We start from the raw sequence: 18,271 nt of genomic DNA on the forward strand, positions 1-18,271 counted from the left end.
CACCCCCAGACACAAAGAACCACCAACACACCGACACCTGAGGGAGTCCGCCACCGGCAGGGGAAGTGGTGGTGGGTGGAGATAGGCCTCCAAACCTTGGAGGGCCTGAGGTGTCCCCAGAGAGGTGGCGTCTGATACCCAACCTGACATATAGACACAGAAATACAGACACACACAGACACAAACATCCATTCCCACCCTCATGCTCTCATATGCACTTACTCCACACTCAACCAACGTGGAGACAGACATAAAGAGACGCTGTACACACAATCACACTCCCCAAGCGTACTCTACAAACCGGGTCTAGGTACCCTTGCCCCTGGAGGGGGGAATTGCACCCAGACCCAGGTGGTGTTACCCTTTTCCCTGCGGTGGGGAGAGGCAGACCACCCCGACTCCGCAGCAGCAGGGAGGCCCCACACCCCAGACCGCAGTCGGACGGCCAACTCCTCCTACTAGCCCTCCCGCTCCAGCAGGCCGCAGAGAATGGGGGTGGGAGAAGACTCCAAACCTCCCTCCACCCGCTCATTGTAGTGTTGATGCATATGTGTTCTAAGGTGCAATTAAAACCCAGGAGGGCATGGAGCTACCTGCCAAGGAGCAGCAGGTAAGCGCATAGTCCCTCCTGCTAACCCTCAATGACTAAGTGTATTTAAAATTGAGAGGTGGGCAACGACGTCAGGGGTGAGGTATACACCCTGATGGTGATTTGGACTCCGTGATTGTGCCCACCCCCAAGATCCTATATGTATGTGTAATGAGAGTGTGAATAATGTAAATGTCTAAGTTGTGGGATAAAATTGAGGCAGAGGCAGCCAGAAGGGGACAGGGGGGGGGGGGGGGGGTAGCCTCCTCTGCACCCTGGTGACATACCCCTACTCCAAGGCCCTGCATGTGTGGGTGGTTGTGGAGGAGCGGGAAGAGGGAGGCAGCTGGAGATGGGGAGGGAAGGAAGGGAGGGGCAGGTAACCCCTCCCTGGGGCCAGCTCCCCCGCTGACCCCAGTAGGCACTCCCACCCTCCGCGACCCGCCAGGGAAGGGGGGCCCAGGCCCATCAGACCGGGGCCCAGTGCAGTAGCGCCCCCCGGCTCCACAGAGCCCTGGACAGTCCACCCAACCCCACCACAGCGAAAACTGCACCCACCCCACCAACCACACATCTTCCAGACTACATAAGACGGTAAACGCCCAGGCTGAGATCTTCCTCCACCTCTCCTGTATCTCCCCCTCCTGCAGAGAGTTCCTGAGAGAAGAAAGCTCCTGCAAGATGTGACCATCCCCCCCACCAGTTGAAGAGACCCCCAGGCGGCTCGATGCACTGGCGGCACCCTGCTCCAGGGCCGGGCCCCCATGCACCCACCCGCCCACAACCCCGGCAACACACCAACCAGGACCCGAGCCCCCGAGGCCCGGCCCGGGCCCCAGCCCAGAGACGGAGCGCCCCCAAAACCTCACGCCCATCCCGGACCCACCCAGGGGCAGCCAGGTTGCCAGGTCAGTAACCCACGTCCGTCAGCACAGACCCTCCCCTAGCCCCGCTGCACGCAGCCGCGAGGAAACAGTCACCTGAGAGCCAACAGAGCCCTCAACCGGACGTGACCGCTACCCCGGGTTGAGCCCCCCAAGGAAGATGCCTCCGGGGAACCCCCCGACGCCCTAAGCCTGTCCCTACCCCCTCACCAATCACAACAGTGAAGGCGGGACCAAACTATGACCCCCCACCCCCACTAGGTGATGGAGCTGATAAAAGGGGCCCAGAGCAATTGATCTAATGTGGTGGCAGAGGCTGTGTCAAGACTAATGTAATCTAATAGATAATTTCTATATTGGTTAGAATTAAGATTATTTTTATTTTTCCAGTTCATGAGGACTGTTTTCTTGGCTATGCATAGGGCAGTGAAGATCATATGGGCTATATTCTTTTCTGAAGTGACATTATCTAAGCTGCCCAACAAACACACTAAGGGGGAGGTTGGAATGTTACATTTCAGACATTTTGATAAGTCTTCACATATCTCGCGCCAAAACTTTTGCACTGGTGGACAGAACCAAAGAGCGTGGATGTAATTGTCTGGTGTATTGCCTTGACAGTGTGAGCAGTTGTTGGAAGATGTAAAGCCCATCTTGAACATCCGATGACCTGTATAGTGCACTCTATGAAGTATTTTGTATTGTATTAATTGCAGACTGGGATTTTTAATTAATTTAAAAGTTTTTAAGCAAATCTGAGACCAGAAGTTTTGGTCTAGGTTGACTGATAAATCTGCTTCCCACTTTGCAGTAGGAAGGGATATTGATTCATCTAATTTAGAAAGTGTTCTGTATATTTTAGATAATAATTTGGGGGATTTAAGAGTAAGAAAATGTGCCGCACTTAGTGGTGTTTGTAATTCAACTTGACTGAGGTTAAATTTCTTTTTTACTATGGATTTAATTTGTTGATATTCTAAAAACCTTGTCTTGTTGATCCCATATTGTTCAACTAGTCTGTCAAATGGAATAAATTCTGTTCCCTCTAATATATGTTCTAAGTATTTAATTCCTTTACAACTCCATTCTGGGAAATTAATCATATTATTGTTTTGTAATATGTCAGGGTTATTCCAGATAGGTGTACGTTTGCATGGGATTAATGAAGACTCCGTTATTTTTAGAAACTCCCACCATGCTGTTAGAGAAAAGCTGATGTTGATACTTTTAAAGCATTCATGTCTTTTGATGTTTGAGCTAATAAATGGTAGGTCTGAAATCTCTAGATCCTTGCATAGTGCCTGTTCAACATCTAGCCAGGGCTCAACTAAGAAGGTATGTTTTAACCATTCTGAGATGAACTGAAGCCTGTTGGCTAAGAAGTATTGGTGAAAATTAGGCAGATCTAATCCTCCTCTATCCTTGGTTCTTTGTAGCGTTTTTAAGCTAATACGCGGGGGTTTATCTTTCCAAAGGAATTTGGAAATATATGAATCCAGAGATCTGAACCAATCTTGTGATGGTTTGTTAGGGATCATCAAAAATAAGTAATTTATTTTTGGCAAGATCATCATTTTTATAGTGGCGACCCTTCCCATGAGTGATATGGGTAAAGATTTCCATCTAGTCAGATCGCCTTCTACTTTCTTTAGAAGTGGGATGTGGTTTAGTTTAGTTAAGTCTGAAAGCTTAGGAGAGATATTAATACCTAAATATTTAATATTTCCGGATTGCAGTGGGGCAGAGGAAGAATTATGGAAGGAGCAGTTAATGGGGAGAACTGTAGATTTTGGCCAGTTAATTGAATAATCTGAAACTCTTGAAAACCAGTTTATTAAAGTAATTACCTCAGAGAGGTTGGTTTGTGTGTTTTGCAGAAAAAGCAACACATCATCCGCATAGAGACTGATTTTATGTTCTATGTTCTTACATTTTATGCCTTTAATTGTTGTAGCCTGTCTAAATGCTGCTGCTAGAGGTTCGATAAAAATTGCAAAAAGTGAGGGGGAGAGTGGGCATCCCTGTCTGGTGCCCCTCAGGAGACAGAAGCTGGAGGATGTCTGGTCATTTGTTCTGATACGAGCCGTTGGGGAATTGTATAATATTCTTATCCAGTTTATGAAAGAGTTTCCAAAACCAAATTTGTGCAAAGTTGCGAATAAAAATTTCCAATTAACTCTGTCAAATGCTTTTTCTGCATCTAGAGATAATATTATGGCTTCGATGTTTTTATCGTATGAGTAGTCTATTAAATTAAGTAATCTACGAGTGTTTGTTGAGGAGTGCCGACCTTTTATGAAACCAGTTTGGTCAGGATGAATTAAGAGGGGGGTCATTTTCTCTAATCTCTTTGAGAGAGCTTTGCAGATTATTTTAAGGTCTACATTTAAAAGAGAAATTGGACGATAGCTTGAGGGAAATAAAGGGTCTTTGCCTGGTTTTAGCAGGAGACTAATGTTGGCAGAATTCATATTTGGTGGTAGTCTGCCCTTTTCCTCGATTTCCTGCAACATGCTGTGGAATACTGGTGCCAAAATTGTCCAGAATTCTTTGTAGAATTCTGCAGGGAAGCCGTCTGGACCTGGAGCCTTATTATTGGGCATACTTATCAGGGCTTCCTGGAGTTCAATTGGCGTCAGTGGCGAATCCAGTTCCATTGCTTGACTGTCTAGTAATTTTGGAAGAGTTACGTTGTCAAGAAACAGATCAATTTCATTTTTAGATGGGTTTATTTGTGGTGAGTATAAAGTTTCATAGAAATCCCTAAAAATGTTGTTTATTCTTCCAGGATCATATATTGTGTTCCCCGATAAATCTTTAGCAGCACATATAGTTGTTTTTTCTTTATTTATTTTTAGCTGGTTAGCTAGAAATCGACCTGATTTATTACTGTGTTCAAAATTCTGCAAGCGAAGTCTTTGTATAAGGAATTGTGTTTTTTTATTAATAGTTTCATTTAATTCTAGTTTTGTTTTGCATATTTTGTTCAATGTTTCCTGATCTTGGTGGGACGCGTAGGCTTCTTCTAGTGATTTGATGTTTTTTTCTAATTCCTGAATATTTTTGTTTTCTTCTTTCTTTTTGTGTGATGAGAAAGAAATTATTTTACCTCTCATCACAGCTTTCCCTGCTTCCCATAGAACAGAAGCAGATATTCCGGGAGTGTCATTAAAGTCTAAATATGAAGTCCATTCCTTTTTAAAGTATTTAATAAAGTCTTCATCTTTAAGTAGTGATATATTAAATCTCCAGTTTTTACTTGGCGTAGTATTATTCTTGTGCATTAGTGTTAAAGATACAGGAGCATGATCGCTGACAGCTATAGGATGAATCTCAGTGTCTGAAATGTCACACAGCAATGAGCTGCTGACCAAAAAATAATCCAGACGAGAGTAAGAGTGATGAACATGCGAGAAAAAAGTATATTCCTTACTGGTGGGGTGAAGAGAGCGCCATGCATCGCAAAGACCAAAGTCGTTCATATACTGTTTGATTATATTTGTGGACTGCCAATTACGCTGAGTTCCTGTTGTGTTGAGCCTATCCATTTCTTCATTTAGTCCAAGGTTGAGGTCACCGCCAAGAATGAGTGTGCAATCAAGGTGTTCAGAGAGTGCACTAAAAAAACCGTGGAAGAATGAGGGTTCATCAACATTTGGACCATATATACTAACAATACATAGTTTTTTGTTCAATATTGATAGTTTAATAATTAGAAATCTACCCTCTGGATCTATAACTGTATCGAGTACTGTAAAATTAACATTTTTATGTATTAAAATTGCTACTCCCCGTTGTCTAGAATTATAACCGGCTGCAAACACGTTAGGAAACTCAGGTGTTTTAAGTTCATTTAAACCTGTGACAGGTTTGTGAGTTTCTTGTAATAAAACAACATCTGCCTGTAGTTTTTTAAGCTGGTTAAATATTTTTAACCTCTTTCCTCTGGTGCCAGCTCCATTTACATTCCATGTGACAAACCTCAGCATGCCCTTAATTGTGCGTGTATGTTTAATGATGTATGCTGGGTGTTTCGTTTAGACAGGTGGAGAGAATATGGAAACATCCCTTGTTTGTAAATAGAAAGAGAAAAAGAAGTGTGGTGAGAGGCTCCATAAGTCTGACTATGTGTGTGAATATTCACTAATATGAACAAGCGTGGCTTGCTTATGTGTCCTGCAAGTCTGTGCGTGCTGTTAGGCTGTTGTGAATGTGCTGCCGTTGAGCTGATGTGTTTGCGTGATCGTGTTGTGAAAATATGGAGAAATAGAGGGTGTTGTTTGTAGGTGAGTGGGGGAGTAGGTGACCACAGCAGTGAAAGACAAGAGAAAGAAAGAAACCACATGAACTGTGAGCGACAACAAAAAAAAAGAAACAAAACGGAAACATTCCAATTAAAGCAATGACGGAGGGTGACGGTGTTATATCTGCTATGACATCATATTGATATTACTAGGTTAAACACATTTTAAAGGAGAAAGTGTGAATGAATAAGAAAAGAGTGTAGCGGGTTCTTATCTGGAGTGCAGTCAGTATAACCACGGTGTGGTGCCGGGGTCGCGGTACAGCTGTCCGTCCACGTAGAGCCGGTCCACAGCGATGACAGCACGGGAGCCTTTCTGGATAAAGCTACGTCGAACTGGGAACAGGACCTTGCGTCGTTCCAGGATCTCTTTGGGGAACTGGTCGTTCACGCTGAAGTCCGTTCCTTTCAGCTCTCTGCCGCGACTCTTCACCTGTTCCTTCTGTTTGAATTGACTGAATTTGGCCACAATAGGCCGTGGTCTCCCGGTCCGCGACCGCGCGCCCCCCAAGCGATGTACTCTATCGAAGTCGATGTTCTTTACGGTGTCCTCCGGCAGCTTCAGGTGGATTTTAATGAAGTTTTTCACCGTTGCCTCTGCGTCCTCTCTGGCAGTTTCTGGAATACCAGAAAACACAAGATTATCTCTCATGCTACGGGCTTGTAGATCGATAACGGACTCTTTTATTTTTTTATTTTCAATGTTTAGCTGGGTCACGTTATCGGTGAGAGATTTAACCGACTCTCGTAGCGTGGCATTTTCAGCGGCAAGCGTTTCCACCTGCCGCTGGCTGAATTCCAGGGATTCTCTCAGAGATTTAAATTCCCGGTGTAAAATCTCCACCAGGGACAGCCTCGCATCGAAACTGGACAATCGCTTGTCGATTGACTCCAGGATTTCTGCGATGTCTTTGCCGGCAGGCGATGTTGTACCGGGGGAGTCTGCCTGGCGACTTCTCTTCGATGACGGCGTCTCGATTTTGGCCGGGGAAGATGCACTCTGGGCCTTATGCATTACTAAATCTTGAAAACAGCGGTCGATGTAATCTTGGAGAGCGTCTAAACTCTCCCCGTTGTCCTCCAGGGTGTTAGAGATGATAAAACAGATGTTGTTAGTTATATGACAATTGATTAGTATATTTGGTAATACTGAAGCTTGGAAAACCTTTGTTAAACTCTATGCTACCATTTGCTTTTTCTCCGCCAAAATCTCCGGCGTCTGACGTCACCTACAACATCACTTCCGTCACTTACCTCACTTCCGTCCGTCACTTACCTCCCACTTACCCTGATGCTCACCTAACTTTCACCAGAAAGTACACACACTGGGTCTGTGACCCAGTGCCATGACACTTTCCAGCAGTTTCCTTTGTGATTCTTTCCTTATAATGCTGCTTTATTGAACATGTGCTCAGCATCAGTTCTAACAACACAACAACAGGTACGACAGCTAAGAATAAAACTCCCACTAGGCAGCCCTAACGCAAAAGCATATCAGATGGCGTAAAGCCGCAATGCCCCCCACAGCTCAACACAGGCACTAACATAACCCAGTATATGACACCTTCTTCTTCCAGCGGTCTCTATATCATCTGCCTACATCATCCGCTTTCCCTAGCATCCTCCTCTGTCACACCAACCCTCTGCATGTCCTCTTTCACAACATCCATGTATCTGTTCTTCATCTTTGGCTCCTCCCTGGCAACTCCAAATTCAACACCCGTTGTCCATTATATCCACTATCTCTCCTCTGCACAAGTCCAAACTATCGTAGCCTTGACTCTCCTACTTTGTCCCAAAACTACTCCACGTGAACTGTCTGTCTGATATGCTGATTCTATTTTTTTTTCATTCTAGTCACTCCCAATATAAATCTTAACATCTTCAGCTATGCTGCCACAAGCACAGTGCTATCATTTCAAACCATAAATTAAAGTAGGTTTCACTACCATCTTGCAAATCCTAACTCACGCCTGGGATGGGTATCGTTTAGGTTTTATCCGATACCAGTACCAAAACGGTACTTTTGAAACGGTGCCGGTGCTTAAACGGTGCTCGAACTGGTGCTTAAAGAATGAAGAACACAAACTTTGTCCAAAAACCTCTCATGTTCAGCTGGTTTTTTTTTTGTAAAAAGATAACAATGTTAGTCTTCTCTGCAGCTATAGGGCATATATGGTATCACTCCTGGCTGGAAGCAGTGCTTAAACAATGGAAAAACACAAACTTTGTCCAAAAACCTCTCATGTTTAACTGTTTTCCACTTTTTCTTTGGTCATTTTAGCCTTTTTGTCCAGGGTGAAGGGAGTATCTGCCATCAAACAAGAAGACAGCCGCATGTAGCTATGATGATGTTTGCTAGTTCACCTTACATGCATTAATGTAGTAACGTGGTTAGCCTACTCAACGTAAATTACACACGAACAACATGAAGTTACTCACGCAGAGAAGAACGGCTGCTGCTGCATCATCATCCTCATCACTGGCAGGGCTAGGGGCCAGGACTCTCCTCTTCGGGTTTTTGGGGGATGTTGCTGACTCCGGGTCCGATAACAGGCACCACACCCGCAGTAGATGTGCTCGGTGTGAGGTCTCGCAGCAAGCTATCAAATACGGCGCATTTCTCGGCTTTTAAAAAAACGCTATGCGTCGCCAGGTGTTTCATCAGATTTGAGGTGTTACCTCCTTTGACAGTACACTGTAAGAAGTCATCTATAGAATCTACCCAATAAATCTGAGGTAACAATTTGCATTGACTTTTTTGGGGTAGATTTAGTTCAATATATTGTGTATAAAATAACTTCAATAAAAAGCTATGAAATACTTAATTAAATTGGGTAAAATTTACCCCATATTTATGTATACATTCAACAGCTGCTTACTCATTGAAATGAGGTAAAATTATCTCATGTTTGCTAGTTGGTAATACCTGATAATTACTAATAAAATTTAATTATTATCAGTTGATAAACATTACCTATTCATATAAGGTAAAATGCACCCCCCCCTCCCCCCCCCCCCCCCCCAAAAAAAAAAATGGTTCCTCATCTCAAAGTTTTTATTCCATAAAAATACAGAATAAAGTGCAACACAACAGCTAATGCAGACAACACTTTCAAAGGCCACTCAGTCCATTTTAAAAGCCAAAAGCACAGAAACTCTACAAGTTGTTTCTGTGCATGTACGTTATCAAACAGATAGAGCAGAACACTAACACCAACATGCAATAGTTTCTGTGCTTGCTGTCAGAAGAAAAATTACAGCTCCACCAAGCTATGTCCTCTGGGAACAAGAGGGGAAAGGTGTGTGCATTGCATAAGCTTATTTTTGAGGCCGTGGACCCTTTTCAGTAGTTTCGCCCCGTCAAGTTCCAAAAACAGTTTTTGAAAAGTGTCAGATGTGTTCTTCAGCTCCTTCGGATATTCGAGGTTGAGGGCATATATCAGTCCCATCAGCAGTACACATGCCTTTGCTCGGCTTCCACATCCCTCCATCACTTGGTTTCCCTCAATCACAATGGACACATCTGATGGATCCTCCTCAGCCATGATGTTGTGGATCACGATCACCTTCATCATATTGTCTGTGTAATCCTCACATTCCTACGTGTTAAAAAGAAAGAAACAAAAAGCATACACATGTTTTATTTTATTTAAGATGCTTTTTCAATATATTTCAGTTGATCTGAAGAGGGGAGTGGACACGATGGATAGAGAAGGGGAGAACAGGGGATAGGAGAGGACAGGAGAGAAGAACATTAGGATCCCTTGAGTTAATAAGTGAACTGTTATCAATATGACAAACCTGGCAGTCATGAAAAAGATCTTCTTGTCTTTCCCCGAGGTAGCTAATGAGGCAGCAGATAAGGAGATCCCTTTTCTTCTCGATGCTCTGTGTCTGTAGGGAGATACAATTTAGTGAAAAGACTAAGTCGAGTGATTTACTTACATTAAGACTGAATTCCTTAAAAACAAAAACATGGCTGATGCCTCTCTCCAGCTTTCAACAGGTGAGAGGCTGGGTACACCCTGGACAGCCAATCACAAGGAAACATAGAGACAGACAGGATAAACAACCACGCACACACTCAAACCTAAGGACAATTTGGAGAGACCAATTAACCTGACAGCCATGCTCTCTGACTGTGGGAGGAAGCTGGAGTACCTGGGGGGAACCCACACATGCACAGGGAGAACATGCAAACTCCATGCATAAAGACCCTGGGCCGGGATTTGAACCCAGGACCTTCTTGCTACCCACTGCAGCCCTCCATAATTACATATTTGTGAAAAAAGTCAAATAACATAGGTCATTCAAAGTGTCCAGCAGAGGTCTCATCTTGGAACCAGCAGCTCCTCCTTTGGCAGGCATAAGCTGCAAAAGACCTGGTGTGTACTCATCAAGTTTCAGCATGAATGTCTCCACCAAAGAAACTGTGGTGATGCGTCTGAACTCTTCGATGAGCTAAGAAGTAAGGGGACAAAAAAATGACATTTCAATTTGTTGACATTTGTTTGACATTTGTTTTTTGGTGGATAGGAATAGTTATCACACATACTCACCTGAGCCTCAGTGAATAATGCTGGCCACCTTTCTTTTAACTCACCCACAGAGGGGCAGAGGCTGACCACTCCAAGTCTTCGGCTAGAGAACGTTTTATTCATTTTTTCTGCAATTATCTTTGCGTTGTTTTTCTTTGTTATTTCATAAATTAATTCCAGCCTCTCTTTCTCCAGTGTCTCTTGGGTTTCTCCAGTAGGATGCGGAGGGAGATAATTAACCTCTGCTTTTTTGGGCTTTTTTACATTCTTTGATGGCACTGCATCAGCTGGATGCTTCCTTTTTAAGGCATTAATTTCAATTTCCGGGTAAGAAAATTTTCGAGATCTTAGCTTGGCACGGTAATTGTGCATCTTGTTTTTTATGCGCTGCTGCCAGCCATATAAGCCGGCAAATGATCCTGGCTCCTTAAGACATGCAAACTTTGAAACCAAGGCTTCAGGCACTGAGAGGATCTGCTGATTGGTTGGGTAAGCAGTGTACGAAAAAATTACTTTTGCAAGGTCTTGCATTGTTGCTGATTTAACACTGGCATCCATGAAAGGTCTTCCAGTGTTGCGATATGAGTTGTTTGCCTCAGCGAGGATTAGTTGTATGTCTCGGGAAAACTCCGGTACTTGAAATGGCACTGGCCACGCAGCAGGGCGACATGAATCAGGGAGAATGATGGTGTCACTGGACCTTGACGATGCGCAGTCGGACACCTGTGAGGGTGCATCATGACTGGCAGGGCAGATGTCCGTTTCAGTAGTACTTGCAGGATGGGTGCTCACTGAAGTCGAAGAGTTCAATGCAGACGATGATCCTGATTCACATGCTGGTTCTGTCACGGAGGAGCAGGGAGGACTCGGCGCAGACTGAAGTCTCAGAAAAACAGGTTTATTTACACACTCCAGGTGCACTATATACAGGTGAGGGAGAAGGGGGCCAGGGTTCCCAGGGATGCAGAGCGGGGTCGGGAAAAGCGTCCAGAGTCTCCAAACCAAAACACGAGAAATCTGCATACAGAGAACAAGGGTTAGCACGGAACTTTTACGGACAGAGCTCAAAACTGGCTGAGGCTAAAGTAGCACTGACGAGCGTTATTCAATAGTCCAGCGGCGAGGTGCTCTCAGTCACTGCCTTAAGTAGCGGGAGCAAACAGGGTGAGGAGCCACAGGTGATTGCCTACAGGTGGTGGAGGCCGGGAGCTCACAATGAGCTCCGCCCAGGCAGCGAGCAGAGAGAGAGGAGAGAGAGAAAAGACAAAACATAACATGTAGCAGGCACGGGGACCGTGACAGGTTGTAAGTCAAGGGTGATTACTGGCTCTTTAAGGATCACTTTAACAATGGCCTTGTCATACAAGTCAGCAGTCGAGATGACACTGAAAAACTGATTGTCAAAGTCTTTGTCTTGCTATAGCAGTCCAAATTCCCCATGTATCCCCGTCCACTGTATTAGGAATTCCTGTTGGAAGTGTCAACTTTTGAATGCTGTGTTCTTCTAAAACGACTCTTAACTGGACTGCCATTGTTTTTTGGTTTGTGTTTCCTCAGCTGTAGAGACAGAGAAAGAAAAGAAATTGAGACAGGTTATTAATAGTTGATAAGCTTACATGCATATATTTTCTTCATTATCTTCTGCCAGAGAAATAAAAGCAGAGATTTAGTTCAGTAGAATTTTGAATAAATAATTTTTGATTGTCATTTTAAGAAGAGGGAGATAAGGGCAATAGAATAGAGGAGGGTTAAGTATGCATCACATGTTTCCATTTTCTTTTTCAATGTTATATGTGTTGTTCCTGTTAAATAAACATTACAATAAACAAATAAGACAGGACGCCCGCCCATATAGTTGTTGGTAAAATAATATATTTTTTCAATAATTTCAATAAGTGCACAAACATTTGATATAACAGAAATAATCAACCCATTACACTTACTCTGATGTGCAAATGAAGTGTTTAAGGGACACCATACGGCCATCTGCTGTATTGTATGCAGCCATGTTTCTTTCAGTTCAGAATGTTTAAGGATTTCTGTCTCTCCTGTGGGCTCTACTTTGAAACTCCTCAGGTGTTCACAGTACCAGCCTCTAAGCAACTTCAGAACAAACACAGGAGTTCTGTGCACAATGATTATTTGATGGATTTCTGCAAAGTCAGGTAGGCCTCCTGTTGAGCCAAACGGCAGCATCATGCCAATATTATAGTCTGTGCCTAAAATGGTTGCTTTAATTGTCATGTTCACAAAGTCTTCCCTGGAGAACTTCCTTGCAAGGGACTCCTTAATGCTGTCTTTTAGAACATCGACTGCCACTGGAGTCTTCTGGGACACTGACAGTGCTGGCCTTTGGTGGTTGTAATCGTGGGTATGATACGATGTAAATAGCTTACCTTCACTTCTGTGGTTCAATCGGGTTCGATGGAAGCCGAAAAAATTATCACCTTAAAAGCACTTGTTGCTGCTGAGTTTGCATATTTTGCTGTGAAGTACAGCCAGACTTTTGATCGATTCGCCTTGGGCATTTTTAATCTGTAGCTCTGCTCTAAAAGAACGTACGTACCTGGCCCCGCCTACTATCCTCGGAAACATAAAATGATTGGCTAGAATCGAAAACCTCAATATTGACAACCCCCCCCCCCCCCCCCCCCCCAACATATTTCTAATATAATATACACACTATGTAAAATACAGTTATTATCATGTCATCATGTTTTTGCAATTCTATAACGTTCCAAAAAACAACAAAGCCAGTAACTCCATTTTTGGAAAGTTAATTGTACAATCTGAATAAGCATGATTTAGCAACTTTCTAAACTGAGACAATCACTGAAATTCATAATTTTCTTTTTCTTGTGTCTTTCTTGTGTCAGACTTAAAAACTCCTTTGTCCCACACGCCATCAAACTGTTTAACTCCTCTCTGGAGGGGAGAGGGAGGGGAAACAGGAGGACAAAGGAGGGGGGAACAACTAAGCTGTAGTGCCTCTTCACCTCACTGTGCAATACCTTTTGTGCAATACTTTTGTAAATAGTCAACAGTGCAATAGACCTCAATACTTGAAATGTGCAATTCACTTGTATTTTTATTTTTTATTCCTATTTATTCTATTTATCCCCTTCGTATATTTTATTTATATTGTCTCTGTATTATATATATGTGTGTGTGTGTGTGTGTGTGTATATATATATATATATAATATTCTGTAACTCTGTAACTTCTGTCGGTGCTGTGCTTTTTTGGAAATCGAATTTCCCAGAGGAACCCACCCGAGGGATTAATAAAGTTCTATCTTATCTTATCTTATCTTATCTTATGAAGATCATCTGTTTATACGTCTTTGAACTGCTTTGTGTTTAGAAATTCGTTCATACCCCTACAAGATGCAATAAATATATAAATAAAACAAAAATAACAAAATCATTATATAAAAAAATAAAAAAAATAAAAAAAACACCCAGCACGCCCCTGCGGGCGGTTTATCCTTCAAGCTCGGGTCCTCTACCAGAGGCCTGGGAGCTTCAGGGTCCTGCGCAGTATCTTAGCTGTTCCCAGGACGGCGCTCTTCTGGACAGAGATCTCCGATGTTATTCCCGGGATCTGCTGGAGCCACTCGCCTAGCTTGGGAGTGACCGCACCTAGTGCTCCGATTACCACGGGGACCACCGTTACCTTCACCCTCCACATCTTCTCGAGCTCTTCTCTGAGCCCTTGGTATTTCTCCAGCTTCTCGTGTTCCTTCTTCCTGATATTGCTGTCATTCGGAACCGCTACATCGATCACTACGGCCGTCTTCTTCTGTTTGTCTACCACCACTATGTCCGGTTGGTTAGCCACCACCATTTTGTCCGTCTGTATCTGGAAGTCCCACAGGATCTTAGCTCGGTCATTCTCCACCACCCTTGGGGGCATCTCCCATTTTGACCTCGGGACTTCCAGGTTATACTCGGCACAGATGTTCCTGTACACTATGCCGGCCACTTGGTTATGGCGTTCCATGTATGCCTTGCCTGCTAGCATCTTGCACCCTGCTGTTATGTGCTGGATTGTCTCTGGGGCAGGCATCTTTACACAGCCTGCACCTGGGGTCTTGCCTGGTGTGATAGACCCCAGCCTCTATGGATCTTGTGCTCAGACCTTGTTCTTGTGCTGCCATGATTAGTGCCTCTGTGCTGTCTTTCAGTCCAGCTTTGTCCAGCCACTGGTAGGATTTCTGGATATCAGCCACCTCCTCTATCTGCCGGTGGTACATACCGTGCAGGGGCCTGTCCTTCCACGATGGTTCCTCGTCTCCCTCCTCTTTCTTGGGTTTCTACTGCCTGAGGTATTCACTGAGCACTCGGTCAGTTGGGGCCATCTTCCCAATGTATTCTTGGATGTTCGTTGTCTCATCCTGGACTGTGGTGCTGACACTCACCAGTCCCCAGCCCCCTTCCTTCCGCTTAGCGTACAGCCTCAGGGTGCTGGACTTGGGGTGAAACCCTCCATGCATGGTAAGGAGCTTTCTTGTCTTTATGTCAGTGGCTTCTATCTCCTCCTTTGGCCAGCCTATTACCCCAGCAGGGTACCTGATCACGGGCAGGGCGTACGTGTTCATGGCCCGGATCTTGTTCTTACCGTTCAGCTGACTCCTCAGGACTTGCCTGACCCTCTGCAGGTACTTGGTGGTTGCAGCCTTTCTAGCGGCCTCTTCATGGTTCCCATTTGCCTGCGGGATCCCCAGGTACTTGTAACTGTCCTCTATGTCTGCAATGTTGCCTTCTGGTAGTTTGATCCCCTCAGTTCTGACTACCTTCCCTCTCTTTGTTACCATCCGACTACACTTCTCCAGTCCGAACGACATTCCAATGTCATTGCTGTATAGCCTGGTAGTGTGGATCAGTGAATCGATGTCTCGTTCACTCTTGGCATACAGCTTGATGTTATCCATGTACAGGAGGTGGCTGACAACTGCTCCGTTCCGTAGTCGGTATCCGTAGCCGGTATCCGTAGCCAGTCTTGTTAATGATCTCACTGAGGGGGTTCAGGCCTATGCAGAACAGCAGTGGGGACAGAGCATCTCCTTGGTAGATCCCGCACTTGATGACTTGTGCTATGGGCTTGGAGTTGGCCTCTAGTGTTGTCCCCCACATCCCCATTGAGTTCCTGATGAAGGCTCTTAGGGTCCCATTGATCTTGTACAATTCTAGGCATTCCAGTATCCAGCTGTGGGGCATTGAGTCATAGGCCTTCTTGTAATCAATCCAGGCAGTGCACAGGTTGGTCAGTCTGGTCTTGCAGTCTCGGCTGACTGTTCTGTCTACCAGTAGCTGGTGTTTTGCGCCTCTGGTATTCTTGCCAATCCCTTTCTGTGCCCCACTCATGTATTGACCCATGTGCCTGTTCATCTTAGCCGATATGATGCCTGACAGGAGCTTCCATGTAGTACTGAGGCAGGTTATTGGTCGGTAGTTGGAGGGGACCGGTCCCTTCTTGGGGTCCTTGGGGATCAGGACCGTCCGACCTTCGGTTAGCCATTCCGGGTGTCTCTCGTTAACTAGCAGCTGGTTCATTTGTGCTGCCAGACGCTCGTGGAGTGCAGTCAGCTTCTTTGCTGGAGACTCTTCATACTGGAGACCCTTTCTTGGATATCTGCCACTGTGATGGTTACTGGACCCTGTTCAGGGAGGTCGCTATGGTCTGCCCTCAGATCCACTAGCCACTGAGCATTGCCGTTATGGGTTGCGTCCTTCTCCCATATGCTCTTCCAGTATCGCTCAGTCTCCAGCCCTGGTGGTGCTGTTCTCTTATTGTTCCCTTGGCACTGAGAGTACACCTTTGCTAGTTCTGTGGAGAACAGCTGGTTTATTCTCCTGCCTTCTATCTCTCTGGTGTACCTCCTCAAGCGGCTGGCCAAGGCTGTGAGTCTTTGCTTGGCAGTTTCCAAGGCCTCAGGCATGGACAGCTTGCTGTATGTACAGTATATATATATATAACACCCAGCACGCCCCTGCGGGCGGTTTATCCTTCAAGCTCGGGTCCTCTACCAGAGGCCTGGGAGCTTGAGGGTCCTGCGCAGTATCTTAGCTGTTCCCAGGACTGCGCTCTTCTGGACAGAGATCTCCGATGTTATTCCCGGGATCTGCTGGAGCCACTCGCCTAGCTTGGGAGTGACCGCACCTAGTGCTCCGATTACCACGGGGACCACCATTACCTTCACCCTCCACATCCTCTCGAGCTCTTCTCTGAGCCCTTGGTATTTCTCCAGCTTCTCGTGTTCCTTCTTCCTGATATTGCTGTCATTCGGAACCGCTACATCGATCACTACGGCCGTCTTCTTCTGTTTGTCTACCACCACTATGTCCGGTTGGTTAGCCACCACCATTTTGTCCGTCTGTATCTGGAAGTCCCACAGGATCTTAGCTCGGTCATTCTCCACCACCCTTGGGGGCATCTCCCATTTTGACCTCGGGACTTCCAGGTTATACTCGGCACAGATGTTCCTGTACACTATGCCGGCCACTTGGTTATGGCGTTCCATGTATGCCTTGCCTGCTAGCATCTTGCACCCTGCTGTTATGTGCTGGATTGTCTCTGGGGCAGGCATCTTTACACAGCCTGCACCTGGGGTCTTGCCTGGTGTGATAGACCCCAGCCTCTATGGATCTTGTGCTCAGACCTTGTTCTTGTGCTGCCATGATTAGTGCCTCTGTGCTGTCTTTCAGTCCAGCTTTGTCCAGCCACTGGTAGGATTTCTGGATATCAGCCACCTCCTCTATCTGCCGGTGGTACATACCGTGCAGGGGCCTGTCCTTCCACGATGGTTCCTCGTCTCCCTCCTCTTTCTTGGGTTTCTGCTGCCTGAGATATTCACTGAGCACTCGGTCAGTTGGGGCCATCTTCCCAATGTATTCTTGGATGTTCGTTGTCTCATCCTGGACCGTGGTGCTGACACTCACCAGTCCCCGGCCCCCTTCCTTCCGCTTAGCGTACAGCCTCAGGGTGCTGGACTTGGGGTGAAACCCTCCATGCATGGTAAGGAGCTTTCTTGTCTTTATGTCAGTGGCTTCTATCTCCTCCTTTGGCCAGCCTATTACCCCAGCAGGGTACCTGATCACGGGCAGGGCGTAGGTGTTGATGGCCCGGATCTTGTTCTTACCATTCAGCTGACTCCTCAGGACTTGCCTGACCCTCTGCAGGTACTTGGTGGTTGCAGCCTTTCTAGCGGCCTCTTCATGGTTCCCATTTGCCTGCGGGATCCCCAGGTACTTGTAACTGTCCTCTATGTCTGCAATGTTGCCTTCTGGTAGTTCAATCCCCTCAGTTCTGACTACCTTCCCTCTCTTTGTTATCATCCTACTACACTTCTCCAGTCCGAACGACATTCCAATGTCATTGCTGTATAGCCTGGTAGTGTGGATCAGTGAATCGATGTCTCGTTCACTCTTGGCATACAGCTTGATGTCATCCATGTACAGGAGGTGGCTGACAACTGCTCCGTTCCGTAGTCGGTATCCGTAGCCAGTCTTGTTAATGATCTCACTGAGGGGGTTCAGGCCTATGCAGAACAGCAGTGGGGACAGAGCATCTCCTTGGTAGATCCCGCACTTGATGGTGACTTGTGCTATGGGCTTGGAGTTGGCCTCTAGTGTTGTACACCACATCCCCATTGAGTTCCTGATGAAGGCTCTTAGGGTCCCATTGATCTTGTACAATTCTAGGCATTCCAGTATCCAGCTGTGGGGCATTGAGTCATAGGCCTTCTTGTAATCAATCCAGGCCGTGCACAGGTTGGTCAGTCTGGTCTTGCAGTCTCGGCTGACTGTTCTGTCTACCAGTAGCTGGTGTTTTGCGCCTCTGGTATTCTTGCCAATTCCTTTCTGTGTCCCACTCATGTATTGACCCATGTGCCTGTTCATCTTAGCCGATATGATGCCTGACAGGAGCTTCCATGTAGTACTGAGGCAGGTTA

General features: G+C 45.6%; 1 protein-coding gene across 1 annotated transcript; it reads right to left on the reverse strand.

Moving 5' to 3' along the window:
• Positions 1-9,033: 9,033 nt before the first annotated feature.
• LOC147309060 (uncharacterized) lies at positions 9,034-10,493 on the reverse strand. Its single transcript, XM_086273303.1, has 4 exons — positions 10,339-10,493; positions 10,083-10,240; positions 9,581-9,671; positions 9,034-9,378 (listed from the first exon to the last, which is right to left on the reverse strand). The coding sequence occupies exons 1-4, from the start codon at positions 10,438-10,440 to the stop codon at positions 9,034-9,036; spliced, it is 696 nt and encodes a 231-aa protein (XP_086129429.1). The 5' UTR covers positions 10,441-10,493.
• Between the last annotated feature and the right edge of the window lie 7,778 nt (positions 10,494-18,271).

The sequence above is a fragment of the Aulonocara sp. 'chitande type north' Nkhata Bay genome, linkage group LG18 (genome assembly GCF_057382095.1).
Source record: "Aulonocara sp. 'chitande type north' Nkhata Bay isolate Kocher_YH1m ecotype deep benthic linkage group LG18, A_spYH_male_GT1.1, whole genome shotgun sequence".
In the NCBI taxonomy this organism is placed as follows: Eukaryota; Metazoa; Chordata; class Actinopteri; order Cichliformes; family Cichlidae; genus Aulonocara; species Aulonocara sp. 'chitande type north' Nkhata Bay.

Coding starts and splice junctions, on each gene's coding strand:
- LOC147309060 (XM_086273303.1), bottom strand. CDS start 10,440: ATGAATAAAACGTTCTCTAGCCGAAGACTTGGAGTGGTCAGCCTCTGC. Junction 10,241..10,338: donor CATTATTCACTGAGGCTCAG/GTGAGTATGTGT, acceptor CTTACTTCTTAG/CTCATCGAAGAGTTCAGACG. Junction 9,379..9,580: donor ATCTTTTTCATGACTGCCAG/GTTTGTCATATT, acceptor TTTAACACGTAG/GAATGTGAGGATTACACAGA.